At 39.1% G+C, this 25,836-nt stretch overlaps 1 protein-coding gene across 13 annotated transcripts in view; it reads left to right on the top strand.

The window, feature by feature from the left end:
• Positions 1-25,836, top strand: part of LOC110455596 (A disintegrin and metalloproteinase with thrombospondin motifs 9-like) — a 51,560-nt gene that overhangs the window by 9,728 nt on the left and 15,996 nt on the right. For 12 of the 13 annotated variants that reach the window (XM_021505797.1, XM_021505794.1, XM_021505796.1 and 9 more), the window contains exons 4-21: positions 3,660-3,799; positions 5,966-6,119; positions 6,265-6,413; positions 9,039-9,247; positions 9,613-9,756; positions 10,231-10,365; positions 11,240-11,405; positions 11,864-11,974; positions 12,243-12,394; positions 13,821-13,884; positions 15,336-15,432; positions 15,627-15,757; positions 19,952-20,072; positions 22,211-22,288; positions 23,225-23,379; positions 23,509-23,647; positions 23,988-24,117; positions 24,429-24,633. In XM_021505797.1, the coding sequence (XP_021361472.1) occupies positions 3,660-3,799; positions 5,966-6,119; positions 6,265-6,413; positions 9,039-9,247; positions 9,613-9,756; positions 10,231-10,365; positions 11,240-11,405; positions 11,864-11,974; positions 12,243-12,394; positions 13,821-13,884; positions 15,336-15,432; positions 15,627-15,757; positions 19,952-20,072; positions 22,211-22,288; positions 23,225-23,379; positions 23,509-23,647; positions 23,988-24,117; positions 24,429-24,633 (2,480 nt within the window). Of the gene's footprint in view, positions 1-3,659; positions 3,800-5,586; positions 5,592-5,965; positions 6,120-6,264; positions 6,414-9,038; positions 9,248-9,612; positions 9,757-10,230; positions 10,366-11,239; positions 11,406-11,863; positions 11,975-12,242; positions 12,395-13,820; positions 13,885-15,335; positions 15,433-15,626; positions 15,758-19,951; positions 20,073-22,210; positions 22,289-23,224; positions 23,380-23,508; positions 23,648-23,987; positions 24,118-24,428; positions 24,634-25,836 lie in introns of those variants that run through there. The other variant, XM_021505799.1, reaches the window with a different exon arrangement.

Genomic DNA, 25,836 nt, shown 5'->3' with positions numbered 1-25,836 from the left:
ATAAGTCAATGTAGTCGTTTATACACCTGCTGTAAAGTCGTCCATACCTAGATAAGTCAATGTAGTCGTTTATACACCTGCTGTAAAGTCGTCCATACCTAGATAAGTCAATGTAGTCGTTTATACACCTGCTGTAAAGTCGTCCATACCTAGATAAGTCAATGTAGTCGTTTATACACCTGCTGTAAAGTCGTCCATACCTAGATAAGTCAATGTAGTCGTTTATACACCTGCTGTAAAGTCGTCCATACCTAGATAAGTCAATGTAGTCGTTTATACACCTGCTGTAAAGTCGTCCATACCTAGATAAGTCAATGTAGTCGTTTATACACCTGCTGTAAAGTCGTCCATACCTAGATAAGTCAATGTAGTCGTTTATACACCTGCTGTAAAGTCGTCCATACCTAGATAAGTCAATGTAGTCGTTTATACACCTGCTGTAAAGTCGTCCATACCTAGATAAGTCAATGTAGTCGTTTATACACCTGCTGTAAAGTCGTCCATACCTAGATAAGTCAATGTAGTCGTTTATACACCTGCTGTAAAGTCGTCCATACCTAGATAAGTCAATGTAGTCGTTTATACACCTGCTGTAAAGTCGTCCATACCTAGATAAGTCAATGTAGTCGTTTATACACCTGCTGTAAAGTCGTCCATACCTAGATAAGTCAATGTAGTCGTTTATACACCTGCTGTAAAGTCGTCCATACCTAGATAAGTCAATGTAGTCGTTTATACACCTGCTGTAAAGTCGTCCATACCTAGATAAGTCAATGTAGTCGTTTATACACCTGCTGTAAAGTCGTCCATACCTAGATAAGTCAATGTAGTCGTTTATACACCTGCTGTAAAGTCGTCCATACCTAGATAAGTCAATGTAGTCGTTTATACACCTGCTGTAAAGTCGTCCATACCTAGATAAGTCAATGTAGTCGTTTATACACCTGCTGTAAAGTCGTCCATACCTAGATAAGTCAATGTAGTCGTTTATACACCTGCTGTAAAGTCGTCCATACCTAGATAAGTCAATGTAGTCGTTTATACACCTGCTGTAAAGTCGTCCATACCTAGATAAGTCAATGTAGTCGTTTATACACCTGCTGTAAAGTCGTCCATACCTAGATAAGTCAATGTAGTCGTTTATACACCTGCTGTAAAGTCGTCCATACCTAGATAAGTCAATGTAGTCGTTTATACACCTGCTGTAAAGTCGTCCATACCTAGATAAGTCAATGTAGTCGTTTATACACCTGCTGTAAAGTCGTCCATACCTAGATAAGTCAATGTAGTCGTTTATACACCTGCTGTAAAGTCGTCCATACCTAGATAAGTCAATGTAGTCGTTTATACACCTGCTGTAAAGTCGTCCATACCTAGATAAGTCAATGTAGTCGTTTATACACCTGCTGTAAAGTCGTCCATACCTAGATAAGTCAATGTAGTCGTTTATACACCTGCTGTAAAGTCGTCCATACCTAGATAAGTCAATGTAGTCGTTTATACACCTGCTGTAAAGTCGTCCATACCTAGATAAGTCAATGTAGTCGTTTATACACCTGCTGTAAAGTCGTCCATACCTAGATAAGTCAATGTAGTCGTTTATACACCTGCTGTAAAGTCGTCCATACCTAGATAAGTCAATGTAGTCGTTTATACACCTGCTGTAAAGTCGTCCATACCTAGATAAGTCAATGTAGTCGTTTATACACCTGCTGTAAAGTCGTCCATACCTAGATAAGTCAATGTAGTCGTTTATACACCTGCTGTAAAGTCGTCCATACCTAGATAAGTCAATGTAGTCGTTTATACACCTGCTGTAAAGTCGTCCATACCTAGATAAGTCAATGTAGTCGTTTATACACCTGCTGTAAAGTCGTCCATACCTAGATAAGTCAATGTAGTCGTTTATACACCTGCTGTAAAGTCGTCCATACCTAGATAAGTCAATGTAGTCGTTTATACACCTGCTGTAAAGTCGTCCATACCTAGATAAGTCAATGTAGTCGTTTATACACCTGCTGTAAAGTCGTCCATACCTAGATAAGTCAATGTAGTCGTTTATACACCTGCTGTAAAGTCGTCCATACCTAGATAAGTCAATGTAGTCGTTTATACACCTGCTGTAAAGTCGTCCATACCTAGATAAGTCAATGTAGTCGTTTATACACCTGCTGTAAAGTCGTCCATACCTAGATAAGTCAATGTAGTCGTTTATACACCTGCTGTAAAGTCGTCCATACCTAGATAAGTCAATGTAGTCGTTTATACACCTGCTGTAAAGTCGTCCATACCTAGATAAGTCAATGTAGTCGTTTATACACCTGCTGTAAAGTCGTCCATACCTAGATAAGTCAATGTAGTCGTTTATACACCTGCTGTAAAGTCGTCCATACCTAGATAAGTCAATGTAGTCGTTTATACACCTGCTGTAAAGTCGTCCATACCTAGATAAGTCAATGTAGTCGTTTATACACCTGCTGTAAAGTCGTCCATACCTAGATAAGTCAATGTAGTCGTTTATACACCTGCTGTAAAGTCGTCCATACCTAGATAAGTCAATGTAGTCGTTTATACACCTGCTGTAAAGTCGTCCATACCTAGATAAGTCAATGTAGTCGTTTATACACCTGCTGTAAAGTCGTCCATACCTAGATAAGTCAATGTAGTCGTTTATACACCTGCTGTAAAGTCGTCCATACCTAGATAAGTCAATGTAGTCGTTTATACACCTGCTGTAAAGTCGTCCATACCTAGATAAGTCAATGTAGTCGTTTATACACCTGCTGTAAAGTCGTCCATACCTAGATAAGTCAATGTAGTCGTTTATACACCTGCTGTAAAGTCGTCCATACCTAGATAAGTCAATGTAGTCGTTTATACACCTGCTGTAAAGTCGTCCATACCTAGATAAGTCAATGTAGTCGTTTATACACCTGCTGTAAAGTCGTCCATACCTAGATAAGTCAATGTAGTCGTTTATACACCTGCTGTAAAGTCGTCCATACCTAGATAAGTCAATGTAGTCGTTTATACACCTGCTGTAAAGTCGTCCATACCTAGATAAGTCAATGTAGTCGTTTATACACCTGCTGTAAAGTCGTCCATACCTAGATAAGTCAATGTAGTCGTTTATACACCTGCTGTAAAGTCGTCCATACCTAGATAAGTCAATGTAGTCGTTTATACACCTGCTGTAAAGTCGTCCATACCTAGATAAGTCAATGTAGTCGTTTATACACCTGCTGTAAAGTCGTCCATACCTAGATAAGTCAATGTAGTCGTTTATACACCTGCTGTAAAGTCGTCCATACCTAGATAAGTCAATGTAGTCGTTTATACACCTGCTGTAAAGTCGTCCATACCTAGATAAGTCAATGTAGTCGTTAACCAAATCATGCATAGGGGTCCACCTCACTAGTTTCCGCCCAGACTTACATATTTGGGTATTGTCAGAATGTCATAAAAGAGTATGAATTAAATGTCGGTCATATTTCTGAGAGATGATTCGGTCTGGTCCATAATTTACTCTAAACTGAACAAGGTGTATGTGAGGACATTTTGCAAATGATACCACTTGATAAATACGAATCATTGCCCTATGGCCGTCTTGCTCTTATATTTTGTGTGCGTTATAATAGTTTCTTCCGGTTTGTCGACAGGTTGTGTAGTCCTGACGAAACAGAGGAATGGTACTGGTGAGATCACATCTTGTCACCAGGGAGACCATCATTGTTATTACCATGGTCACGTGGCCAACCAGAACAACTCATCTGTGGCTGTCAGCACATGTACAGGGGTGGTAAGTTGTATGTCAGTACATGTACAGGAGTGGTAAGTTGTATGTCAGTAAATATACAGGGGTGGTAAGTTGTATGTCTGTACATAGCCAGGGGTGGTAAGTTGTATGTCAGTAAATATACAGAGGTGGCAAGTTGTATGTCAGTAAATATACAGGGGTGGTAAGTTGTATGTCAGTACATGTACAGGGGTGGTAAGTTGTATGTCAGTATATATACAGGGGTGGTGAGTTGTATGTCAGTACCTATACAGGGGTGGTAAGTTGTATGTCTGTACATATACAGGGGTGGTAAGTTGTATGTCAGTACATGTACAGGTGTGGTAAGTTGTATGTCAGTATATATACAGGGGTGGTGAGTTGTATGTCAGTACCTATACAGGGGTGGTAAGTTGTATGTCTGTACATAACCAGGGGTGGTAAGTTGTATGTCAGTAAATATACAGAGGTGGTAAGTTGTATGTCAGTACATATACAGGGGTGGTAAGTTGTAGGTCAGTACATGTACAGGGGTGGTAAGTTGTATTTCAGTTCATATACAGGGGTGGTAAGTTGTATGTCTGTGCATAACCAGGGGTGGTAAGTTGTATATCAGTACATCTACAGGGGTGGTAAGTTGTATGTCTGTGCATATACAGGGGTGGTAAGTTGTAGGTCCGTACATATACAGGGGTTGTAAGTTGTATGTCAGTAAATATACAGGGGTGGTAAATTGTATGTCAGTACATAGTCAGGGGTGGTAAGTTGTATGTCAGTACATATACAGGGGTGGTAAATTGTATGTCAGTACATATACAGTGGTGGTAAGTTGTATGTCATTACATATACAGGGGTGGTAAGTTGTATGTCAGTAAATATACAGAGGTGGTAAGTTGTATGTCAGTAAATATACAGGGGTGGTAAGTTGTATGTCATTACATATACAGGGGTGGTAAGTTGTATTTCAGTTCATATACAGGGGTGGTAAGTTGTATGTCAGTAAATATACAGGGGTGGTAAGTTGTATGTCAGGACATATACGGGGGTGGTAAGTTGTATTTCAGTAAATATACAGGGGTGGTAAGTTGTATGTCTGTACACATACAGGGGTGGTAAGTTGTATTTCAGTACATATACAGGGGTGGTAAGTTGTATGTCAGTACATGTACAGGGGTGGTAAGTTGTATTTCAGTACATATACAGGGGTGGTAAGTTGTATGTCTGTACATGTACAGGGGTGGTAAGTTGTATGTCAGTACATATACAGGCGTGGTAAGTTGTATGTCAGTACATATACAGGGCTGGTAAGTTGTATGTCAGTAAATATACAGGGGTGGTAAGTTGTATGTCAGGACAAATACAGGGGTGGTAAGTTGTATTTCAGTAAATATACAGGGGTGGTAAGTTGTATGTCTGTACATATACAGAGGTGGTAAGTTGTATGTCAGTACATATACAGGGCTGGTAAGTTGTATGTCAGTAAATATACAGGGGTGGTAATTTGTATGTCAGTTCATATACAGGGGTGGTAAGTTGTATGTCAGGACATATACAGGGGTGGTAAGTTGTATTTCAGTAAATATACAGGGGTGGTAAGTTGTATGTCATTACATATACAGGGGTGGTAAGTTGTATTTCAGTACATATACAGGGGTGGTAAGTTGTATGTCTGTACACATACAGGGGTGGTAAGTTGTATTTCAGTACCTATACAGGGGTTGTAAGTTGTATTTCAGTACATATACAGGGGTGGTAAGTTGTATGTCATTACATATACAGGGGTGGTAAGTTGTATTTCAGTACATGTACAGGGGTGGTAAGTTGTATGTCAGTACATATACAGGGATTGTAAGTTGTATGTCAGTACATATACAGGGGTGGTAAGTTGTATTTCAGTACATATACAGGGGTGGTAAGTTGTATGTCATTACATACGCCGGAGTGGTAAGTTGTTTATCACTGCATACGCTGGAGTGGTAAGTTGTTTATCAATACATACGCCGGAGTGGTAAGTTTTATATCAATACATACGCCGGAGTGGTAGGTTTTATATCAATACATACGCCGGAGTGGTAAGTTGTTTATCATTACATACGCCGGAGTGGTAAGTTGTTTATCATTACATACGCTGGAGTGGTAAGTTGTAGGCAATTGTCGAGATATAACACGTTGTATCTGTGAACACTTCAGCACGGACTGATACAGATGCCTGACCACGACCTTGTGATCCAGCCCGTCAGACAGGAACATGTTGGGCGCGTTCGGCGGAGTGAAAACGCGGGGCTACCTCACCTGGTCTATAGAAGACGACGACGATCTTCTTCCAACACGTGTGGAACATCAGGTACACTGTAGTTAGTTTGAGGAAATATTATTGTTGTATTAAAAAAGTCTTAACACAGAAACACGTGAAAATATGCCAAATAATCAAGTAACATGATTAACCGACGATCGATTATAATCTTGTTTAATTTTGATGCCAAACACAGAAGCTCCATTTCAACCGGTCACTGCCAGGAGGAGGAAGCGAACGGCTGACAAGCCTCACTACATGGAACTCCGCATCGTCATGGCACCAGACGCCACCAAGTACCACGGCGGCGATGCCCGCCGATATGCTCTTACCTCGGTCAACATCGTAAGTCATACCTAACTACATAAAGTATCTTCTTACACTCTAGTTACGATATTTGTTTACAATTTAAACCACTAAATAATAACATCACAACCACATATCTGACGAGCCACACCTTTTTTTCTAGAAATATAGAACACGACATGACAAACATGCAACAAGTAAGCAAAATGATACCGAAGTGTCAATAAAACCGCCATTCGAACTCAAAATCGGTAAAACTAAGGCAAAAAATGTACGAAGAAAGTATTTATACGAAGAACGTTGAAAAAGTACAAGGAGAATAAAACCGGGTCTTCCAGAAGAGTAAGCGTTCTCTGCTTCATCGAAACACTCGAATATCAATCCATGTAAACCCAAACAAATATCACGTCCTCGTAGCGAAAACCCATGTATTGAAAACGAAACAAGGATATACACTATTGAGCATAATACAAAAGAGTGATCTTATTTAAGGACACCATATCGTCAATATATTTGAATGGGAAATGGAAGGACTTGTCTAGGTATTTGCTATAATTCCTGATAAGCTCTTCAATAAATTCAGCCTAATGTGAAAGCAATAACAAGTTGTGTTAAAGAGGGGCACATTTTGTTCCCACAACTTGTCACCGTATTGAGCAAAGAATTATTGTCAACGAGGAACTCAGTCATTCTCATAATTTCACCCTCGATATATTTTATTTTGCCCTCTTGTGCTTTTCACAAAGTATGGTCTAAGAAAGTTTACAATCCTATATTTATATCGCCGTTTTATCTTATCCAGATAAGAGTTGGAATGGTTCCTACAATAGAAGTATGGTAGTGTAAAGAGCGGAAAGTAAAAACGACTTTGATAGAAGAAACATTTTGGAGGAGAAAACGTTCAAGATTGATCAAAAGATCTTTTGAATTCTTAAAAATGCACATTCCATTTATCCCAATCCTGATGCATACAGCGTTACATAAGGACTGTGACTGTGATTTAACACTACTAAGTATGGTAGTAAGATATTTGGATAATGGTGTCGGTGGTGCAACTAGCAGAGCCAACAAATATAAAAATATGGTAGTTTATAAAGTTTCCGTATTCTTATCTTTAATGGGTATTCGGATATATTGTTATTTCCTTTTTCAAATACTTGGAAAAAGAATAGGTAGTTTTTTCTTGATTAAGGACATTCCAATATGGCTGCCACACCAAACTGTATATGCATTCCGTTAGCATTAAACAATCCCTGTCACAAAAAAATCCTCCTCACATATTTCTCAAACCTAATTGAGGTACATGCCCACTAGATTTCAGAAAAAATAATCAATAACTAATGAAAAAACTCACTTTTTATGTGTTCATTTTCCAAGCTGAATATAAGTCACAATTCAGGAAAAAAACCCATTTAAACTTGTAAATATCACAAGGTTGGATGTCCATTGAGATGCATTTGTCAAGAAAAATGTAAGAAAATTTGTCAAATCTCCAGAATAAGGCATATATTTCTCCTGAATAAATCACAACTGAGCACAAAGCGAACAAGGCTGAGTAAGGTTGGAAAAAAGCATGCAAAATTCACTACAGGTTCTCACTCAGGTTATATGGATTGACTTGTATCAAAAGTCTTGTAAGCTTGATGAATTATTGTAAAATATCCAATCAAAATAAGTGTCATCATTCTCGAGATTTGAACCATTTTCTTACACTTTTCTCGACCAATAGATCTAGTTAAAACTGATGCAATGTTAAATATTTAGAACTTAAGATTTTTGCACTTTTGTTTTTTTCGACAAAAAATACTGGGAAAAAAACACTATAAATCGTCTCCAAAATCAATATTTTCATTTTTCCCCGGAAATATTGCATTCAGTGGTTTTCAATTGTTGAATTGTTCAAAAATATACCATTTAATTGCAAATTTTATGCTTCAGTGTGCCTGTTCAAGTACTTCGTTTGAAATGAGTGGTGGTAGCCATTTTGTCATTGGGAAGTACCTTAAGGTGGCTCCACACTTTCGCAATTAACCAGCAATATTCGTTGAAACTTTCATATAATGGTTATGCAACTATGTAGAGTTAATTTTATGAAAATCTAAACATTCCGATAGTTTGGGGAATTTTTTGGAAAAAATACCAAAAAATTGAATTTTCGCCACTTTTAATATTTTCCGTTTTTTTTTGTGTGTGGCATTATTCGGAACAATAAAAACAATAAAAAAATGAAAAGAAGCATTTATAATTAATCCTACAAATATTTTATTTATCGCAAAATATGTAACACATGTTACACAAAGTGTTTTTTATTGAATTTGAACGGATAAAAGTGATTATCTACAAGCTAAAAGCAAACAGGACACACAGATCTATACATATAGAGTGGGAAATTGAACAAAATATACACAATGGCTTTATAATTAATTTATTTTACATTTTACAATCACTTTGATCCGGGTGAGAGTTATCTTCCTTGAAAAAAATCGGAACTTTTTGCAGAGGGATGACATTTACACAATGACAGTTGTCTCTGTTTACATATAACAAATGATGGAAATAAATCAAAAATATGATATCAAAATTANTGTATATAACTACCATTGCTGATAACTCACTGTATATAACTACCATTGCTGATAACTCACTGTATATAACTTCCTTCAGGCAGCTCAGCGGTTTATGGACCCCACACTGGGACACGAGATACGGACAGCTGTAGTTCAGGTGTTACTGCTACAAGATGACCAGCCTGGACTCTCACTTCTGACCGACTCAGAACAGCTCTTATACAATTTCTGTTTTTGGCACGAAAAGCGTCAGCCTTCCTTAGAGTCCGACGATCGATATGCTGACGGAGCACTGCTGATCACCAAGTAAGTATGAACACAAGGAATTGTTTTTGATGTATATGAGACATGAATGTGTATTAAGTGTAAAACACACGTAAATGACCAGTGTTGCGTTCTTGATACACGGCTGCTACCATCTCACTGCGTAACGCTGTGCCTCCGAGTGTCAGTTCGTCTGTATTGCTCTATAATACCTAGCAAGAATAGTCAGGTAGATACGTTTACCGTTTTAGTCCCCAATTAGATGGTAATACACCAAAAGTATAAAAACAAGTTTGAGGATATTTATATAATACCAAACTGATACATCGTATTCCATTGAGGATATTTATATAATACCAAACTGACACATCGTATTCCAAAGTGTAATATAAATGTGATGCCTTCAGGATTGACCTTGAGTACAAGGGAAACCCCGAGAATTTGGGACTTGGACACATCGGCGGGATGTGTAGGAGGAACTTCAGGTGTTCTGTTAATGAAGACAATGGACTTGATCTTGGACTGACCATTGCCCACGAAACTGGGCACATGTAAGTTAGCCTGACATTGTTTCTGTAAGAGTAATATGTACAATGTAAGCTTACCCTACATATAATCACGGATATCCCGTGTCAGTTGACGATTAGTATACATGTATGCTCAATAAATGATATCTTGTAATGGATTATATGGTTAATGGTGAATTGTTCTTTTATGTCTATTAAAGACACATTTAAGCCTATATATCATACAAAAGCTCAGCAAAGACTCATATACAGTAATTAGTCAGTACCTCTTCACTTCTACAAAAAGCGCCGAATTTTATCTGCCAACCTAGTTCAAGGTCACGTGCTTCCTTCATTTGTGTCCTTCTCAGTCTGTCGACCAAACCCTTTACAACGCTTACGTTTGGCTTGATAATCGTGTCTAAAAAGGGTTAAATCATATTCGATAACTCATATATGTTTTTAAGTATTGAAGTCACATCCATTCAAAAGGATAACAGCTTTGTGTTTCCTTGGTAGGCTGGGTATGGGGCATGACGGTGACAGCAACTCGTGTACCCCTGGGGTCAACATCATGTCTGGCACAGGGGCCAATGCTCACTCCGCCATCAAGTGGTCGACCTGTAGCAAAGAGTCTCTCACCAAGTTCCTCGGGTATGTATATCAACACAATCTACAAGAGGACTAAATGATAAATCTACGTCTAATATCAATAGCACCAATTTAACAATCATTCCTAAACTGAGGATTCCCATAGAAAACCATAAATAACATAAAGTAAAATGTCCTTAACTTGATATTTCCAATGATGCTTTCCTGTTAAAAAACAAGGAAACTGGAGCTAGACAAAGCTAATCTCCCAAACTTACTATAAAGGGTCAAAGTGTTTTGCCTACACTCAACGGTACAGATACAAAAATGATTTCATTTAATGCAGTATTAAAGACAAAAGAATGGTACCCATAAACTTAGTGTTAAAGACACGAGAGTGATAACCCTACATTTACTATTATAGGTACAAGTATGGTAACCCTACACTCACTATTACACACACGAGAGTAATAACTCAACATTTACTATTATAGGTACAAGTATGGTAACCCTACACTCACTATTACACACACGAGAGTAATAACTCTACATTTACTATTATAGGTACAAGTATGGTAACCCTACACTCACTATTACACACACGAGAGTGATACACCTACGCTCACTCACTTTTACAGACACGAGAGTGATAACCCTACACTCAGTATTACAGACACGAGAGTGATAAACCTACACTCACAATAACAGACACGAGAGTGATAACCCTACACTTTTATTACAGACACGAGAGTGATAACCCTACACTCAGTAGTACAGATGTAAGAATGATATCCATACACTCATATAACATATACAAGAATGATAACCCTACATTCATATTAAATATACAAGAATAATAACCCTACATTTGCAATAACACGTACGATAGTGATATCACTACACCCACTATTACACACAATACTTCTCTGACTTACAGCTCTCCTAGCAGTAGGTGTCTGAGTGACCAACCGCCGGCCTGGGCGTTTTCTCAGCTGAATATTGCTCAGAAACCTGGACTTGTGTACTCAGGAGATGAACAGTGCCGACTAGCAATGGACGATAACAACAGTAAAGTGTGTGAGGGCACTTCTTTAACCACCGGGGTAAGTGGAAAATCAAATTATGTAAGGGCACCGGTCGAACCACAATGTTAAATTGAAAGGTCTACCTCTGTTGGGGCACCTCCCTCATTGTAGAGGTGAGTGAAAGGTCTACCTCTGTTGGGGCACCTCACTGATCGTAGAGGTGAGTGAAAGATCTACCTCTGTTGGGGCACCTCCCTGATCGTAGAGGTGAGTGAAAAAGTCTGTCTCTGACCTCAGGGATGATGAGAAAAGTCGAATTATGTTTGGTCATATTTATGATCATATGGAAAAGTGAAATTCTGTGAGGGCACACTAATGCCCAGAGAATACCTTCATATTAGATACATGATGTTCCAAAATGTCCGAGACACTGTGCCTATTTAACTTGGGGATTCCCTCGACATATAATTGATTTCCTAAAAAGTTTTGAAATTTGGGTGATTCATTGTGTTACATTTGTTTTGTATTGTGTTTAGAATGAGTGTAAGATGCTGGTTTGTTACGGCCCAGTCATCCCAAACCGCCAGCGATCCTGTTATCGGGGCGGACCAATCAGGCTGGACGGAACAGAGTGTGGAAACAGAAAGGTAGGTCATCTGGTGTACAGCTGACCAATCACAACAAGTGATACACTTACTATGTATAGGAAATGATACACTTACAACGGGCCAATGACAGTAGATGTTACATTTAGTTTAGATTACTAATATTTTACATAAATAGGTACATAAACACACCGTTATATCACCGACTGATGCAACGGAATTAAGACTGCTAAAACAAATACAAACAAATCATCAAACGGTAGAACAGGTTTCTGAAAATTGTTGTACAATAACTATATATTGATTACAGTGGTGTATAGGTGGTCGATGTCTCGCCATGGGAACCGGTGCCCCTACACCTGTCCATGGTGGCTGGTCAGCCTGGAGTGTAGACTGGACGCCGTGCTCTCGGACGTGTGGGGGTGGAGTCATAGTCAAGACCAGGAAGTGTAACAAACCAGAGTGAGTTTTACCAATCAGTTTGAGTGTAACAAACCAGAGTGAGTCTAACCAATTAGTGTGAGTGTAACAAACCAGAGTGAGTTTAACCAATCAGTTTGAGTGTAACAAACCAGAGTGAGTCTAACAAATCAGTGTGAGTGTAACAAACCAGAGTGAGTCAAACCAATCAGTGTAAGTGTAACAAACCAGAGTGAGTTTAACCAATCAGTGTGAGTGTATAACAAGTGAGTCAATGTAACAAAGATAACTTTAAAAGCAATGTTAATATACTTTCAAAATAAGTCAGTATTTCCTGATCATCCAATAAGATATATCAAAGATGATGTATGCCCTAAATGGAAGTAAAATGCGTCCAAAAATTAATAAGAAGCACAAAAAGCATGTAGCGCCTGTTATTAAATGCTTTTTGCGAACACATTTGACAATGTTGACTTTCAAAGTCGGTCAACAAAGTAGACTTACTTTTTTTACCCATTTTGACCCCTGCGACTTCGAAAGTATCTCAGTTTCATTTCTTAAGCAACTTCTTTCAACACCAAGCTACCGGACAAATATCGGTTACTCAAGACTTTGTGATAATGAACACACATTTAAACTTTAACACATTTGACCCTTGCGACCATCAAAATAGATCAAGGTAATCTATTTTAACATAGCTTTTAATCGCACAATCTAAAAGTGAAAAATCGTTATACTGAGATTAATGGATCTGTACACGTAGAACAAATCTCTTGAATAATTTGTCAACTTTGACCCATGTGACGTTGAAAGTGATTCAAATTCATTTATTTCAACGATTTTTGTATGACTCCGTCCAAGTCGGCTGCTGGCCATATATTGTTATTCGAAAGGATTTTCTAAAGATTTAAAACTATTTGACCCTTATAACTTTTTAAGTGCGAAGTGATCATTCACTTGAACAAACGTGAAAGTCCTTCACGCCAACATGCTTAAAACCAAATGGCATGGTTATAAGCTTCTTGGTTATTCAGAGAAAATTGTTTAAAGATAGTAACGAATTTGACCCATGGTTTCTAAAGTAAGTTAATGTCATTTGCTTTTGCAACTAAGTAGTATTCCACACAAGCTTCTGTACAAATAAAACGACTTTAAGCTTTCGGTTCTTCAGAAAAATTCGTTTGAATGTTTAAACAAATGGTTACTTTGAATAGGATTTTTTGAAGAAAGATAAATCATTTGATTCCTGTTCACTAGAAAATAAATCAAGTTTAGTTTTTCGCAAGTATCCAAGGAAGCAACTAGTAAAACATTATTCCTTATAGTTCTTAAGAAGAACTCGTTTGAGTAAAAATACAAGGAAGACTGACAGGAAACCGTCCCGTAAACTGACATGCACTATTAGACGTACTAAATCAGTCAAATCCTACTCTCTATCTAAAACAAATCGTATGATTGCATGTTGTAGGCCTCGGTTTGGAGGTAGAGACTGTCCCGGGGAGAGTACACAGGCCAAGCTGTGTAATATGAAGGTAAGATAAATGGAGACGCCAAGGAAAACGAGTTTACAAAACACAACGTGTACAACAGGAGCCCTTAATAATGGTATCGTCACTTTTCATTCCATACATGTTTTATTGTTTCTCTCGTTTCATATCATATTAATGAGCACAGTGAAAGGACTGGGTGTGTTTTAATGGTACTGTGCTATATATATATATATAATAAAAAAAGATTAAAGAAAAAAATAGATTTAATGACCGACTAAAAAACTAGCTGCTTTCACCCTTCAACCTGAAGAGCCCTGTGAAGGGTGAAAGCAGCTAGTTTTTTAGTCGGTCGTTAAATCTTAATTTTTCTATATAATATTAACATGGACCTTTGTATAAGAAATAAGTAATCTGGAACACTACATACATGATTTTCAATTTGGATTCTTAACACTATGGAAAATTTGTAATAAATGAAAATAATAACGAGAAAGGCGAAGTAGACGCAACAATCGTTCCCACTGTATGTGATATTGAGTACCAATGACGAGTCCTTTAAGGCCGGACTGACCATATATTGGTTCAGGAAAATGTAATGTTGTTTGGCTATCGGCATGTACTATCAAACTTTTCATACAGATGCTCCAATTCTACATACATTCCGTTATTATTTAACGTTTTTGTTTGGAAACCAGCTTTGCGTGTTTGACGTGGTGGGTTCTGGTGGTATTTAGTATTTATGTGTCTGTGTTTTGATACAGCCTCTTTAATGGTGATTACGTGGTGGGTTCTGATGGTATTTAGTATTTATGTGTCTTTGTTCTGATACCACCTCTTTAATCGCGATTACGTGGTGGGTTCTGATGGTATTTAGTATTCATTTGTCTTTGTTCTGATACCACCTCTTTAATCGCGATTATTTCTGCTAATGTTGACTTCTGATGATTTATAGGTAGTTTTTGTGGTTCTTGCTTCAAGGGGTGTTTGACTATTTCTGTTACGTTCAATCATGATTGGTTTAAGTTATTATGTTTACTTCTGACGTTTGCCTGCATCTGACGGCGTTAAGTTTTGATTGTTCTTGCCTTCGATTACATATCTTTTGGTGTTCAGACCGGATGGTTTAATTCTAACGGTGTTACTTTCTTTGAGTACTTGATTCTGGTAGTGTTTATAAGTAAATTATGGTCTTTGCTGATGGTTGTGATAAAGTCTGAGGTTTTCAGCTGTGATTGTTTGTTTCTGTTTGTTACTTGACCTGCTAGTGATACTTCTAATGATGTTTTGGTAATGTTTAGTTCTGGTTGATGCTGAGCTCTGATGATGCTTAGTGATGATGGTACTTTTCTCATGATATCAGATTGATTCTGATATGTAAGCTATTTTTTTTTATAAATTTGATTATGCTTGTATTAATAGTGAATGCTGAGGTGTTGCATAATAAACTTTTCACTTTACTAGGTGGTGAGATAACTGTGAAATTGTAATTTCAGAGTTGTCCAGCGAATGCAGACAGCCGGGCAGAGCAGTGTGCCGCAACCAACAGTTTCCCTGTAGATGGAAAAACCTACCACTGGTTACCTTACAATGGTAGGTTAAACTAACAGTTACTCCTAGAAGTTACCTGTAAGTTGCTTTCCTATTAATGACACTAAAGCTATGGCCAGGAACACATCGACATTATTGTTTAAATCAGCTAATATTTACAAGTATATTTTATAGGTACTCATCCTTCATGCTTTATCATCTAACACATCTAATTAGTGTAACTTTGATGTTGGCAGATCACTTGTGTTCGATGAGGTGCTTTGACGAGTACGCCAATATTGTTGACTATCGCGCCGACAAGTACACGGACGGTACAGAGTGCAAGGTTTCTGGTCCTTTCTCCCGCTGTGTTGGCGGACAGTGCAAGGTAAGATACCACCCTATCCCAGGCTGTATCGGCGGAACGCAATATAAAGCTGCCTGTCCTTTCTCCCGTTTTTGGGGTGGCCACTGCAAGAAAGTTTCGCTGCCCCATTCTCCTGCTGTCGTTGTGACTGCAGGCAATGATAGGTACGGTCGCGCCTTCTTTTCTTCTGCCACTCAGCTGGCAATAAAGGTAAGGCTGCAGTCCCTTTCTCGCGTTGTATCAACGGGTGCGGGGCGAGTTTGCGGATCTTTCTTCCGTATCGGCGGACGGAGCTAAATAACGATTTCTGGATATTAAATATGTGATACGACTGAGAATATTGATATAGTTTTATTGTTAGCTCACCTGCCCGAAGGGCAAGCGAGCTTATGGCGTACCGCGGCGTCCGTCGTCCGGCGTCAACTTTTCCCTTTAAAAGCCTTTATCTCCTGAACGAGTGATTGGATTTTACCTAAATTTTGATATGAAGCATCCTTGGGACCAGGGGCTCAATGGATTTATGAAATAAGGGTGTGGCCATCTAGGGGGTTCAGTAAGGGGCCAAAAAGGGATCTGCAGGTCTGAGCCTGATTTCAAAAATCTTGTTCTTTAGTTATAAAAATGCTAGGATCAAATACTACCCATAGCTGTAATGGCATTTGGGTGGTTTATATAATTTGTGATTCGTATGTCTCCCAGGGCCCCCCTGAGGAGGTGGTGAAATTTAGTATAGTTTATATTGGAAATAGACATGACAGGCCATATCTTCCATTGTTTTGAAAATAATTTATTCATATTTAAGAGAAATACTTATTAGGGGAGGAGGGTCTGCTGGTATAAATTTTGTGAGTCTGCTCCCCTAGGGGGCTGAGTTGGGGGCCGAAAAGGGGGGTGGATTTAGGGGAATTTCAAAAATCTTCCAGTTCTAGAAATGCTAGAATCAAGTATTACTCATAGCTGTAAAGGCCTTCGGGTGGTTTATAAAATTTGTGATTTTCATGACTCTCAGGGCTCCCGTTTGCCCCTGAGGAGGGGTTGAAACTTAGTATATTTATATATAATGGACATAATAGGCCATATCTTCCAATGTATTGAACGGAATTTGCTCACATTGACAGAAATACTTGTTAGGGGAAGGAGGTCTGCTGGTATAATATTTATGCGTCTGACTCCCTAGGTGACTGAGTTAGGGGCCAAAAAGGGGAGAAATTTGGGAAAATTTCAAAAATCTTCTTCTCTAGTTAAAGAAATGCGAGGATCAAATACTACCCATAGCTGTAAAAGCGTTTGGGTGATTTATAAAAAATGCTTTTTTATGTCTACCAAGCCCCTCGTTTGCCCCTGGGGAGGGGGTGAAATTTAGTATAGTTTATATAGGAAATATACATAATAGGTCATATCTTCCAATGTTTTGAACGGAGTTTGCTTATATTTGACAGAAATACTTGTTAGGGAAGGAAGGTCTGCTGGTATAATTTTTGTGACCCTGATCCCCTAGGGGGCTGGGTTTTGGGTGAAAAAGGAGGCGAATTTCAAAACTCTTCTTTTGCAGTTCCAGAAATGCTAGTACCAAATACTACTCATAGTTGTAAAGGCCTTCGAGTGGTTTATATACTTTGTGATTTTCATGTGCCCCAGGTCCCTCGTTTGCCTTTGGGGAGGGGGTCAAGTTTGATATTGTTTATATAGACAATTCGACAAATGAACAGCCATCACATACTTTTTATCGCCAACCCAATTAATGTGCTAGTGATAGTAACAACCTTAATTCTTTATGAATTATAAAGTCTCCATAGTAACGCTTCCAAGTTCTTACCCTACATGTCTGAAGTGGTTACAAATTAGCATTACAGAGCAAATGTAAATATCGTGCCATGATTGCTTAAATAACCAGGTGAGCGATAAGGCCCCCTGGGCCTCTTGCTTTTGTCATGTTTTATAATTATGTGGAGTAAGGTTACTTTCAATATTGTGATGTCGCAAAGAGAGCAATTGAAATTGAAAGCATGATGATGTCAGAGAATTAAAAACTGTGTGTGAAACATGTTCATTTGGCTCTGTTGACATATTCTACCTTAAAGAATTGTTAATTTGTTACATTTTATATAAGGTATATAAATAAAGCAGTCGTATAACAGTTGATATCAACTATAATCTAATGATAAGAAAAATATATTAAAAACAGGGTATGGTACTTCTTGTTTTTCAAAGAAATTCAATCCAAATTTGTACATATTGATTTCACGCTCCCTTGTTGATATACATCTTCTTTCCTTTTGCATAAAAAACACTTTTATGCATTTCTGATAAAATTCAGTATCCAAATCAGATTAAAATTATGTTTTAAAGCTGTATTTACATACCGAAAACAAAGTTATCAGCGGGGTCATAAACAATTTCATCACGATTATTGAGACAGATTTCATTAAATGTTACAACAAATCTAATTGGTCTTTTTGGAGTTGTGCCGACCAGATGAAAAGTTTCGTGGAATCTTTCTTTTAGTTTAATATCAGTGATTTGCTAAAATAGAAACTCTACTAGTTTTTTTGTAAAAATAAATAAATGTAGTTTTATGTTTCTATCTTCCTTTATGAACTCTTTTTAAAGGATAATTTTTACAAAGTCTGTTTTTCCACTCCTGTTAAATATTAGCATTCCAATTTGTTGATTTTAATGTGATAATGAGTAGGTTTTGTTTATAGCTCACCTGCCCGAATGGCTAGTGAGCTTATGCGATGGCGCGGCGTCCGTCGTCCGTCGTCCGTCGTCCGTCAACTTTTCCTACAAATCGCTACTAGTCATAAACGACTCAGCAGATTTTGACCAAATTTGGTCAGAAGCATCCTTAAGGGAACAAATTTTGTATAAATGGCGGGTCTGACCCCTTGGGGGCTGAGGGGCGGGGCCAAATAGGGGAAATATAGCAAATTCTTTAATATCCTTCTTTTTATGTAGGAATGAAAGGATTTGTTCCATATTTGGTCTGAAGCATCCTTGGTCGAAGGAAAACCAATTTTGTATAAACCGTGGGTCTGGCCCCCGAGGGGCCTGAGTGGCGAGGCCCACTAGGGGAAATATAGCAAATTTTTTAATATCCTTCTTTTTATGTAGGAATGAAAGGATTTGTTCCATATTTGGTCTGAAGCATCCTTAGGTGAAGGGAAACAATTTTTTTATAAACGATGGATGTTGCCCCTGAGGGGCCTGAGGGGTGTGGCACAATAGGGAACACATAGTAAATTCTTTAAAATCCTTCTTCTTCTTCTGCAGGAGTGAAATGATTTGTTCAATATTTGATCTGAAGCATCCTTGGTTGAAGGGGAACCAAATTTGTATAAAAAGATGGGTGTGGCCCCCCTGGGACCTGATGGGTGGGGCCCAATAGGGGAAATAGAAGTAAAACCTTTACAATCCTTCTTCTACTATAGTAATTAAGGGATTTTATCCTAATTTAGTCTGGAGCATCCTTGGGAAAAAACCACTCAATTTCGTATAAACAGCGAGTGTGGCGCCCCTGGGGGCGGAAGGGAAGGGCCCAATAGGGGAAACATAGCAAATTCTTCAAATACCTTCTTCTTCTGTACGAATGGCAGGATGTTGTCCAAATTTGGTATGAAGCATCTTTGGGTGAAGGGAAACCAATTTTATATAAACGGTGTGTCTAACCTCCCTGGAGGCAGAGAGACGGGGTCCAGTAGGGGAAATAGAGGTAAAACCTTTAAAATCCTTCTTCTACCATAGGGATTAAGGGATTGTATCCTTATTTAGCCTGGAGCATTCTTGGGCCAAGGGGTCTCAATTTTGTATAAACGGTGGCTATGACCCCCCTAGGGGCATAGGGGTTGGACTCTGTTTGAAGGTTGTTCTTGCTATATCTCAAGTACTGAATGGATCTTTCTGAAATTTCATATGCACTTACAGCACCTACCATGGAGTGCTATATCTTTACATCATACCAATTAGTTTACACCTATTCGGGTGAGCGATACAGGCCCTCTGGGACCCCTTTTTTTCTAATTCAGAGCAATAAAGACATTCTATGATAGAAAATCGAAAAAAACCCACATATTTTTGATGAAGTCAAGGTTATCGAGAGCCCTGTAACGAACCTGACTGTATTGACAATCTATGTAATTATGTTTCCATTATCAATGTTCCGTAAGCCCACAAGTTCGAACTACTGGTATTATAAGCTTTTGTATTAATCCACAGAAATTTGGCTGCGATGGGCATCTAAACTCTGCCAAGGTTTTTGACAAGTGTGGAGTATGTGGTGGTCAGAGTAACACATGTTCTACCCATCGCGGTACCTACAACCAGGGACAAGCTAAAGGTGAGTACAAAGAACGAGGGTAGATGAGTGTACAACTAGGGACAAGCTAAAGGTGAGTACAAAGCACGAGGGTAGAGGGTTGTACAACCAGGGACAAGATAAAGGTGAGTACAAAGCACGAGGGTAGATGAGTGTACAACCAGGGACAAGCTAAAGGAGAGTACAAAGCATGAGTGAAGAGGCGAGTACAACCAGGGACAAGCTAAAGGTGAGTACAAAGGGCGAGGGTAGAGGTTTGTACAATAAGGGACAGGCTAAAGGTGAGTACAAAGCACGAGGGTAGAGGATTGTACTACTAGGGACAAGCTAAAGGTGAGTACAAAGCACGAGGGTAGAGGAGTGTACAACCAGGCACAAGCTAAAGGTGAGTACAAAGCATGAGGGTAGAGGAGTGTACAACCAGGGACAAGCTAAAGGTGAGTACAAAGGGCGAGGGTAGGGGTTTGTACAATAAGGGACAGGCTAAAGGTGAGCACAAAGCACGAGGGTAGATGAGTGTACAACCAGGGACAAGCTAAAGGAGAGTACAAAGCATGAGTGAAGAGGCGAGTACAACCAGGGACAAGCTAAAGGTGAGTACAAAGGGCGAGGGTAGGGGTTTGTACAATAAGGGACAGGCTAAAGGTGAGCACAAAGCACGAGGGTAGATGAGTGTACAACCAGGGACAAGCTAAAGGAGAGTACAAAGCATGAGTGAAGAGGCGAGTACAACCAGGGACAAGCTAAAGGTGAGTACAAAGGGCGAGGGTAGGGGTTTGTACAATAAGGGACAGGCTAAAGGTGAGCACAAAGCACGAGGGTAGATGAGTGTACAACCAGGGACAAGCTAAAGGAGAGTACAAAGCATGAGTGAAGAGGCGAGTACAACCAGGGACAAGCTAAAGGTGAGTACAAAGGGCGAGGGTAGAGGCTTGTACAATAAGGGACAGGCTAAAGGTGAGTACAAAGCACGAGGGTAGATGAGTGTACAACTAGGGACAAGATAAAGGTGAGTACAAAGCACGAGGGCAGAGGAGGGTACAACCAGGGACAAGATAAAGGTGAGTACAAAGCACGAGGGTAGATGAGGGTACAACCAGGGACAAGCTAAAGGTGAGTACAAAGGGCGAAGGTAGAGGTTTGTACAATAAGGGACAGGCTAAAGGTGAGTACAAAGCACGAGGGTAGATGAGTGTACAACCAGGGACAAGCTAAAGGTGAGTACAACAGACGAGGATAGAGGAGTGTACAACCAGGGACAAACTAAAGGTAAGTACAAAGCACGAGGGTAGAGGAGTGTACAACCAGGGACAAGCTAAAGGTGAGAACAACAGACGAGGATAGAGGAGTGTACAACCAGGGACAAACTAAAGGTAAGTACAAAGCACGAGGGGAGAGGAGTGTACAACAAGGGACAAGCTAAAGGTGAGTACAAAGCACAAGGGTACAGGATTGTACAACCTGACCCGAAATAATCAAAAGGAATCTCATCTCAATTGGAAGTCTCAGAAGTGATGAAAACTGGAAACGTAAAACATTTGTAAAGGTATGGGGACACCAACTGGGAAGGCAAGCATATGCGAGTGAAAGGCGAGTTACTAGAAAGAAGGATTTCACTGGTACAACAAATGGGTACAACCAGGAACGATAACCAAAGGGAACAATCAGACAGTAAAGCAAGGGATTAAATGTGACTATACGAGAGTTACTAATTGTAAATGTTTGCTGGTATATGTTTGAACTTCAGTCTTTCTGACTTTATATATGTATATCAATTTGCAATTTTTCTGCTGATGTCGTAGTGAAAAGGCTATTCATGGAAGTCTTTGTTTGTGTGTTTTCTCCTTTTCATTTTTCTACAAATGTTTGCAGGCTTGTTTTAAATTGGTTCCGTTAACCTTCTGAACTGGATCTTAAACGTTTCTAGAATTTGATATTAAAATTAAATAAGTCCTAATTTGCTTTTGTCGTATAATTGCATACTAATTTTGGTCTGATACCTGCTTCTGTTTTAATCATGTCAAGGTCCAAGCTACATACGGTTGGGTGCATTTCTTGTTTATTTGGTGACGATGATCGGTTTGTGGGGTCTCTGATTTTCTTAACGAGTAAATGAAAGTGAGAGTACTTTATTTTTGAATGTTGATTGTCTTTTTCAGCATATGTGACGGTGGTGTCTATTCCTCGTGGAGCCACAGGTGTGGTTGTGACCAATACCAACACCTACTGCCATATGAGTAAGTATGCCACAGGTATGGTTGTGACCAATGCCAACACCTACTGCCATATGAGTAAGTATGCCACAGGTGTGGTTGTGACCAATACCAACACCTACTGTCATATGAGTAAATATGTCACTGAAATGTCGCATAACTTTACTATATAAATGCCGAATGATCTAGTGTGTAACATATCTACTTAATAATATAACACAACATGGATAAGAAACTCGTAGTGTTTCTCATGAAAATGTTGGTATCAACCTGGAAAAATGAAGAGGTCTTTTCGATTTTTTTTCTTCTGATTACACCCCGGAACCTCTGATCTCTGTAAAACCCGATGCCTATTAGAGCATGTTTTTTTTATTCAAATTTAAATGGAAAGTGTTTCGCACGCTTAAGATACTTTTAAAACAGACCATAGTATAGGGCTTATTAAGACTTGCATATAGTCGTTGCAGAAATCTTTAATTAAAGTCTTATCATATGGTCAAAATATTGAAAGGATTGAAGTAAGCACGAAATATTGACAAATTTACTATATATAGAAAAGAATAGAAAGAATGTTTCAAATTACGCGGACATTTTTTTTTTATTGAATAAGTCATGCTTTATTGAAGCACTTTTGTAAATTTTTTGGAAATTTGAAAACTCACATATATATACATTGTATTATATTAGCATATATATTGCACTTCTACATAAATAAGGTGTTTTTAACTAAACAAACAAAGTATTACACTCACATTTCAATACAGCGTAGGGAAACGACATATTGTATATAACGGTGACAGATAAGTAAAATGTATTACACTCACTCTAAATGAAATATATTACAGTTGTATATTAGCTTATAAATACCATATCACACTCATACATAACAACAAAACATTTCACTGCTACATCAGTTATAGTTTATTTTGTGTTTATGGCACGCGTCCCTTTTCGTCGTAGGTGTAAAGATCCAGGGTGCGCTTCTATTCAGCCTGGGAACTTCAATATCACTATCTGGAAAATTCCTATCTCATGGTGTGACTGTTGAATATCGACGGTCCGGTCCCGAGAAAATCACCATCCGGGGCCCTACGCCTGTAGGACTGGAGATACAGGTATCTAATTGGGATGTCACACATTTGTTTATCATTCTTATCCCCTTTAATTTGTTGTACTTGTTTTTGCCTGTTTTTACTTGTTACTTGCCTTTGTTTACTGGTAACTTACCTGTGTTGTCCTTCCAGGTGTGGAGAGACTATGGTGATGGGTACGAAGGCGTGAAACCTCAGATCTCCTACACGTACTCTACTCCTACACAAACCCCTTACGCAGGCTACACATGGAAGGCCACACAGGGGCCCTGTAGTAAGACATGCGGCACAGGTAAGTGTATAAGTTAATGTACATATGTAAAAGGATAAAAGAGCACGGGTAATTATACAAAGAAGTCTACTGTGGGGCCTCTTTGTGAACCTTTTGTACTGGTAAGTTTGCATGTTATAGGACATGCGGCATTGGTAGTTAGACTTTGAGGGTCACCCAGAGGACCTAGTGCTGGTCATGGTCAGCGTTCAGTGTCTGTTAACACGTCCACGTGGAGTACGTTAGTACCTGTCCTAATGGTTATTTGTTTACAGTAGGGTACTTTCCAGTAAGCGTTTAGTGTATTTAGTGCCTGTGGTGGCCAGTTACATGTTGAGCTGTAATACAATGTTTGTTGAAGGTAACTCTCTGGTCAATGTCCAATGTCTGCGGACATCCAGTAACTCTCGTGTAGAGGATTTCCACTGTAACATCTACAACCGGCCACAGGAAACGCTAGGAGACTGCAACACTAAAGACTGTCCACCTCAGTATGTATAAACTATGCTCAGAGTATCTCCATCCTTAACTTTCAAATCCTCAATACTAGAACCATCCCCATCCTAAACTTTCAAACCAAATCCATCCTCAATACTAGAACCATCCCCATCATGAACTTTCAAACCGAACCCATCCTCAATACGCTTACCTGCTCAATCTTCAATTCTACAACCAACTCTACTTCATTACGATATTCAGACCAAGTCCATTTATAATCGTTCCCCCCCCCCCCCCCTGAAATCAATATCATATCTATCAATTTAAGGGACCAGCTTCTAATTTATAAGACATTGTGTTGTAGATGGCATACGAACGATTGGTCGTCCTGTTCCAAGACATGTGGTAGCGGGTCCCAGTCACGTGTCGTTCAGTGTGTTGCCATACAGGGAGACTCTTACAGGGTAGCCGGAGACAACCTCTGTAACCTCGCCCACAAACCTGCTGCCACCCAACAGTGTAACACACAGCCCTGCCCAGGATTCTGGAAGTCTGGCGCCTGGTCCACTGTAAGTATATCCTTTCATCTGCATGCTCTTTAACATGTCGATAGTCTAACTCGTGAAGTGATACCACGTGGACATCATTTGCTATGAGTAAGCTGTGAACAAATCTCTAGCGTGGCCTGAAACGGTATTATTCACCTGGGCCAATGAAATCAGGTGGGACACATCTCGGTCCTACTCTACCAAATTCCTCTCCAAGACTGCTTTTGAAACTGTAGCAGCTTTTTATTAAATATGGCAGAACGGAAATTGACTTTGCCAGTATACCGAAAGAAAGCAGAGAGAGTCTTCACTCCATGGAAAAACACTCCAACAAAAACAGTTTAACAATACGGGATTATTTTGGTGCTATGCATCACAGCAAAACATTCATCCTCTCAATACTTTCATAGCTTCTAGTGAGGACAGCAGTTAATTCAACACCCCAAAAGGGAGGAATTCCTGGGATTTTAGAATTTGCCGAACACGTCAGCTAACTATTCAGAGAGGCCATGTAGAACAAAGCAATATGTCAGTGGTATGATAAGACGTGCGGAGGTAGTCTTGCACCTTTAAACCATACCACAGCGCACCCGGAAAAAGATAATGAACTACTACGAACAGATACAACTGTTATTTTGGTATGGGAGAACATTATATCATGACAATGCGTTGAAAAGGGACAAGTGACAGGATGTCAATATCACCACTTCTCTTGTCTTAGGAATGGTTATCAAGACATACTTGGCAATGGTTGTTCGTAGATAACCTGAAGATTACCACAACCACCATATGCTGGCCAGAATTGTTTTATTGTGTGGGGTGGATGAGTTGACATGGACACTGATGCAGTTCAAAATCCGAAAATCAAATATCTATAGCTATGAAGAATATTAGCAGATTATGCTGAAGTATCCGGAGGAACAGATAATATCGATCATTGACAGTCCCACGAAATACCCAGGGATATGGATCTATGAAAGAACCACTAGAAACAAAAGCAAAGTGCATCAGTGAATGTCTGATTTCCAGGGAAGTACAAGGCATGTGTATCGTAATCAAAATGGCATTTAACCAAGAGTAGCATGGATGCTGCCACTAACTGAAATATCAATTTTAAAAGTAGAAAGCTTCGGGTGGATAAAAGTAAGGTAAACAATCTGACTTGTTTTACATAATTTCATCGGTTTAGATGATTTTGTTTTGCCATCATGTTTCCTTGAAGAG

This window comes from Mizuhopecten yessoensis, unplaced genomic scaffold, assembly GCF_002113885.1.
Source record: "Mizuhopecten yessoensis strain PY_sf001 unplaced genomic scaffold, ASM211388v2 scaffold8313, whole genome shotgun sequence".
NCBI lineage: Eukaryota > Metazoa > Mollusca > Bivalvia > Pectinida > Pectinidae > Mizuhopecten > Mizuhopecten yessoensis.
Note: the sequence above shows the minus strand (reverse complement) of the source record. Positions and strands in the feature narration are given on the sequence as shown.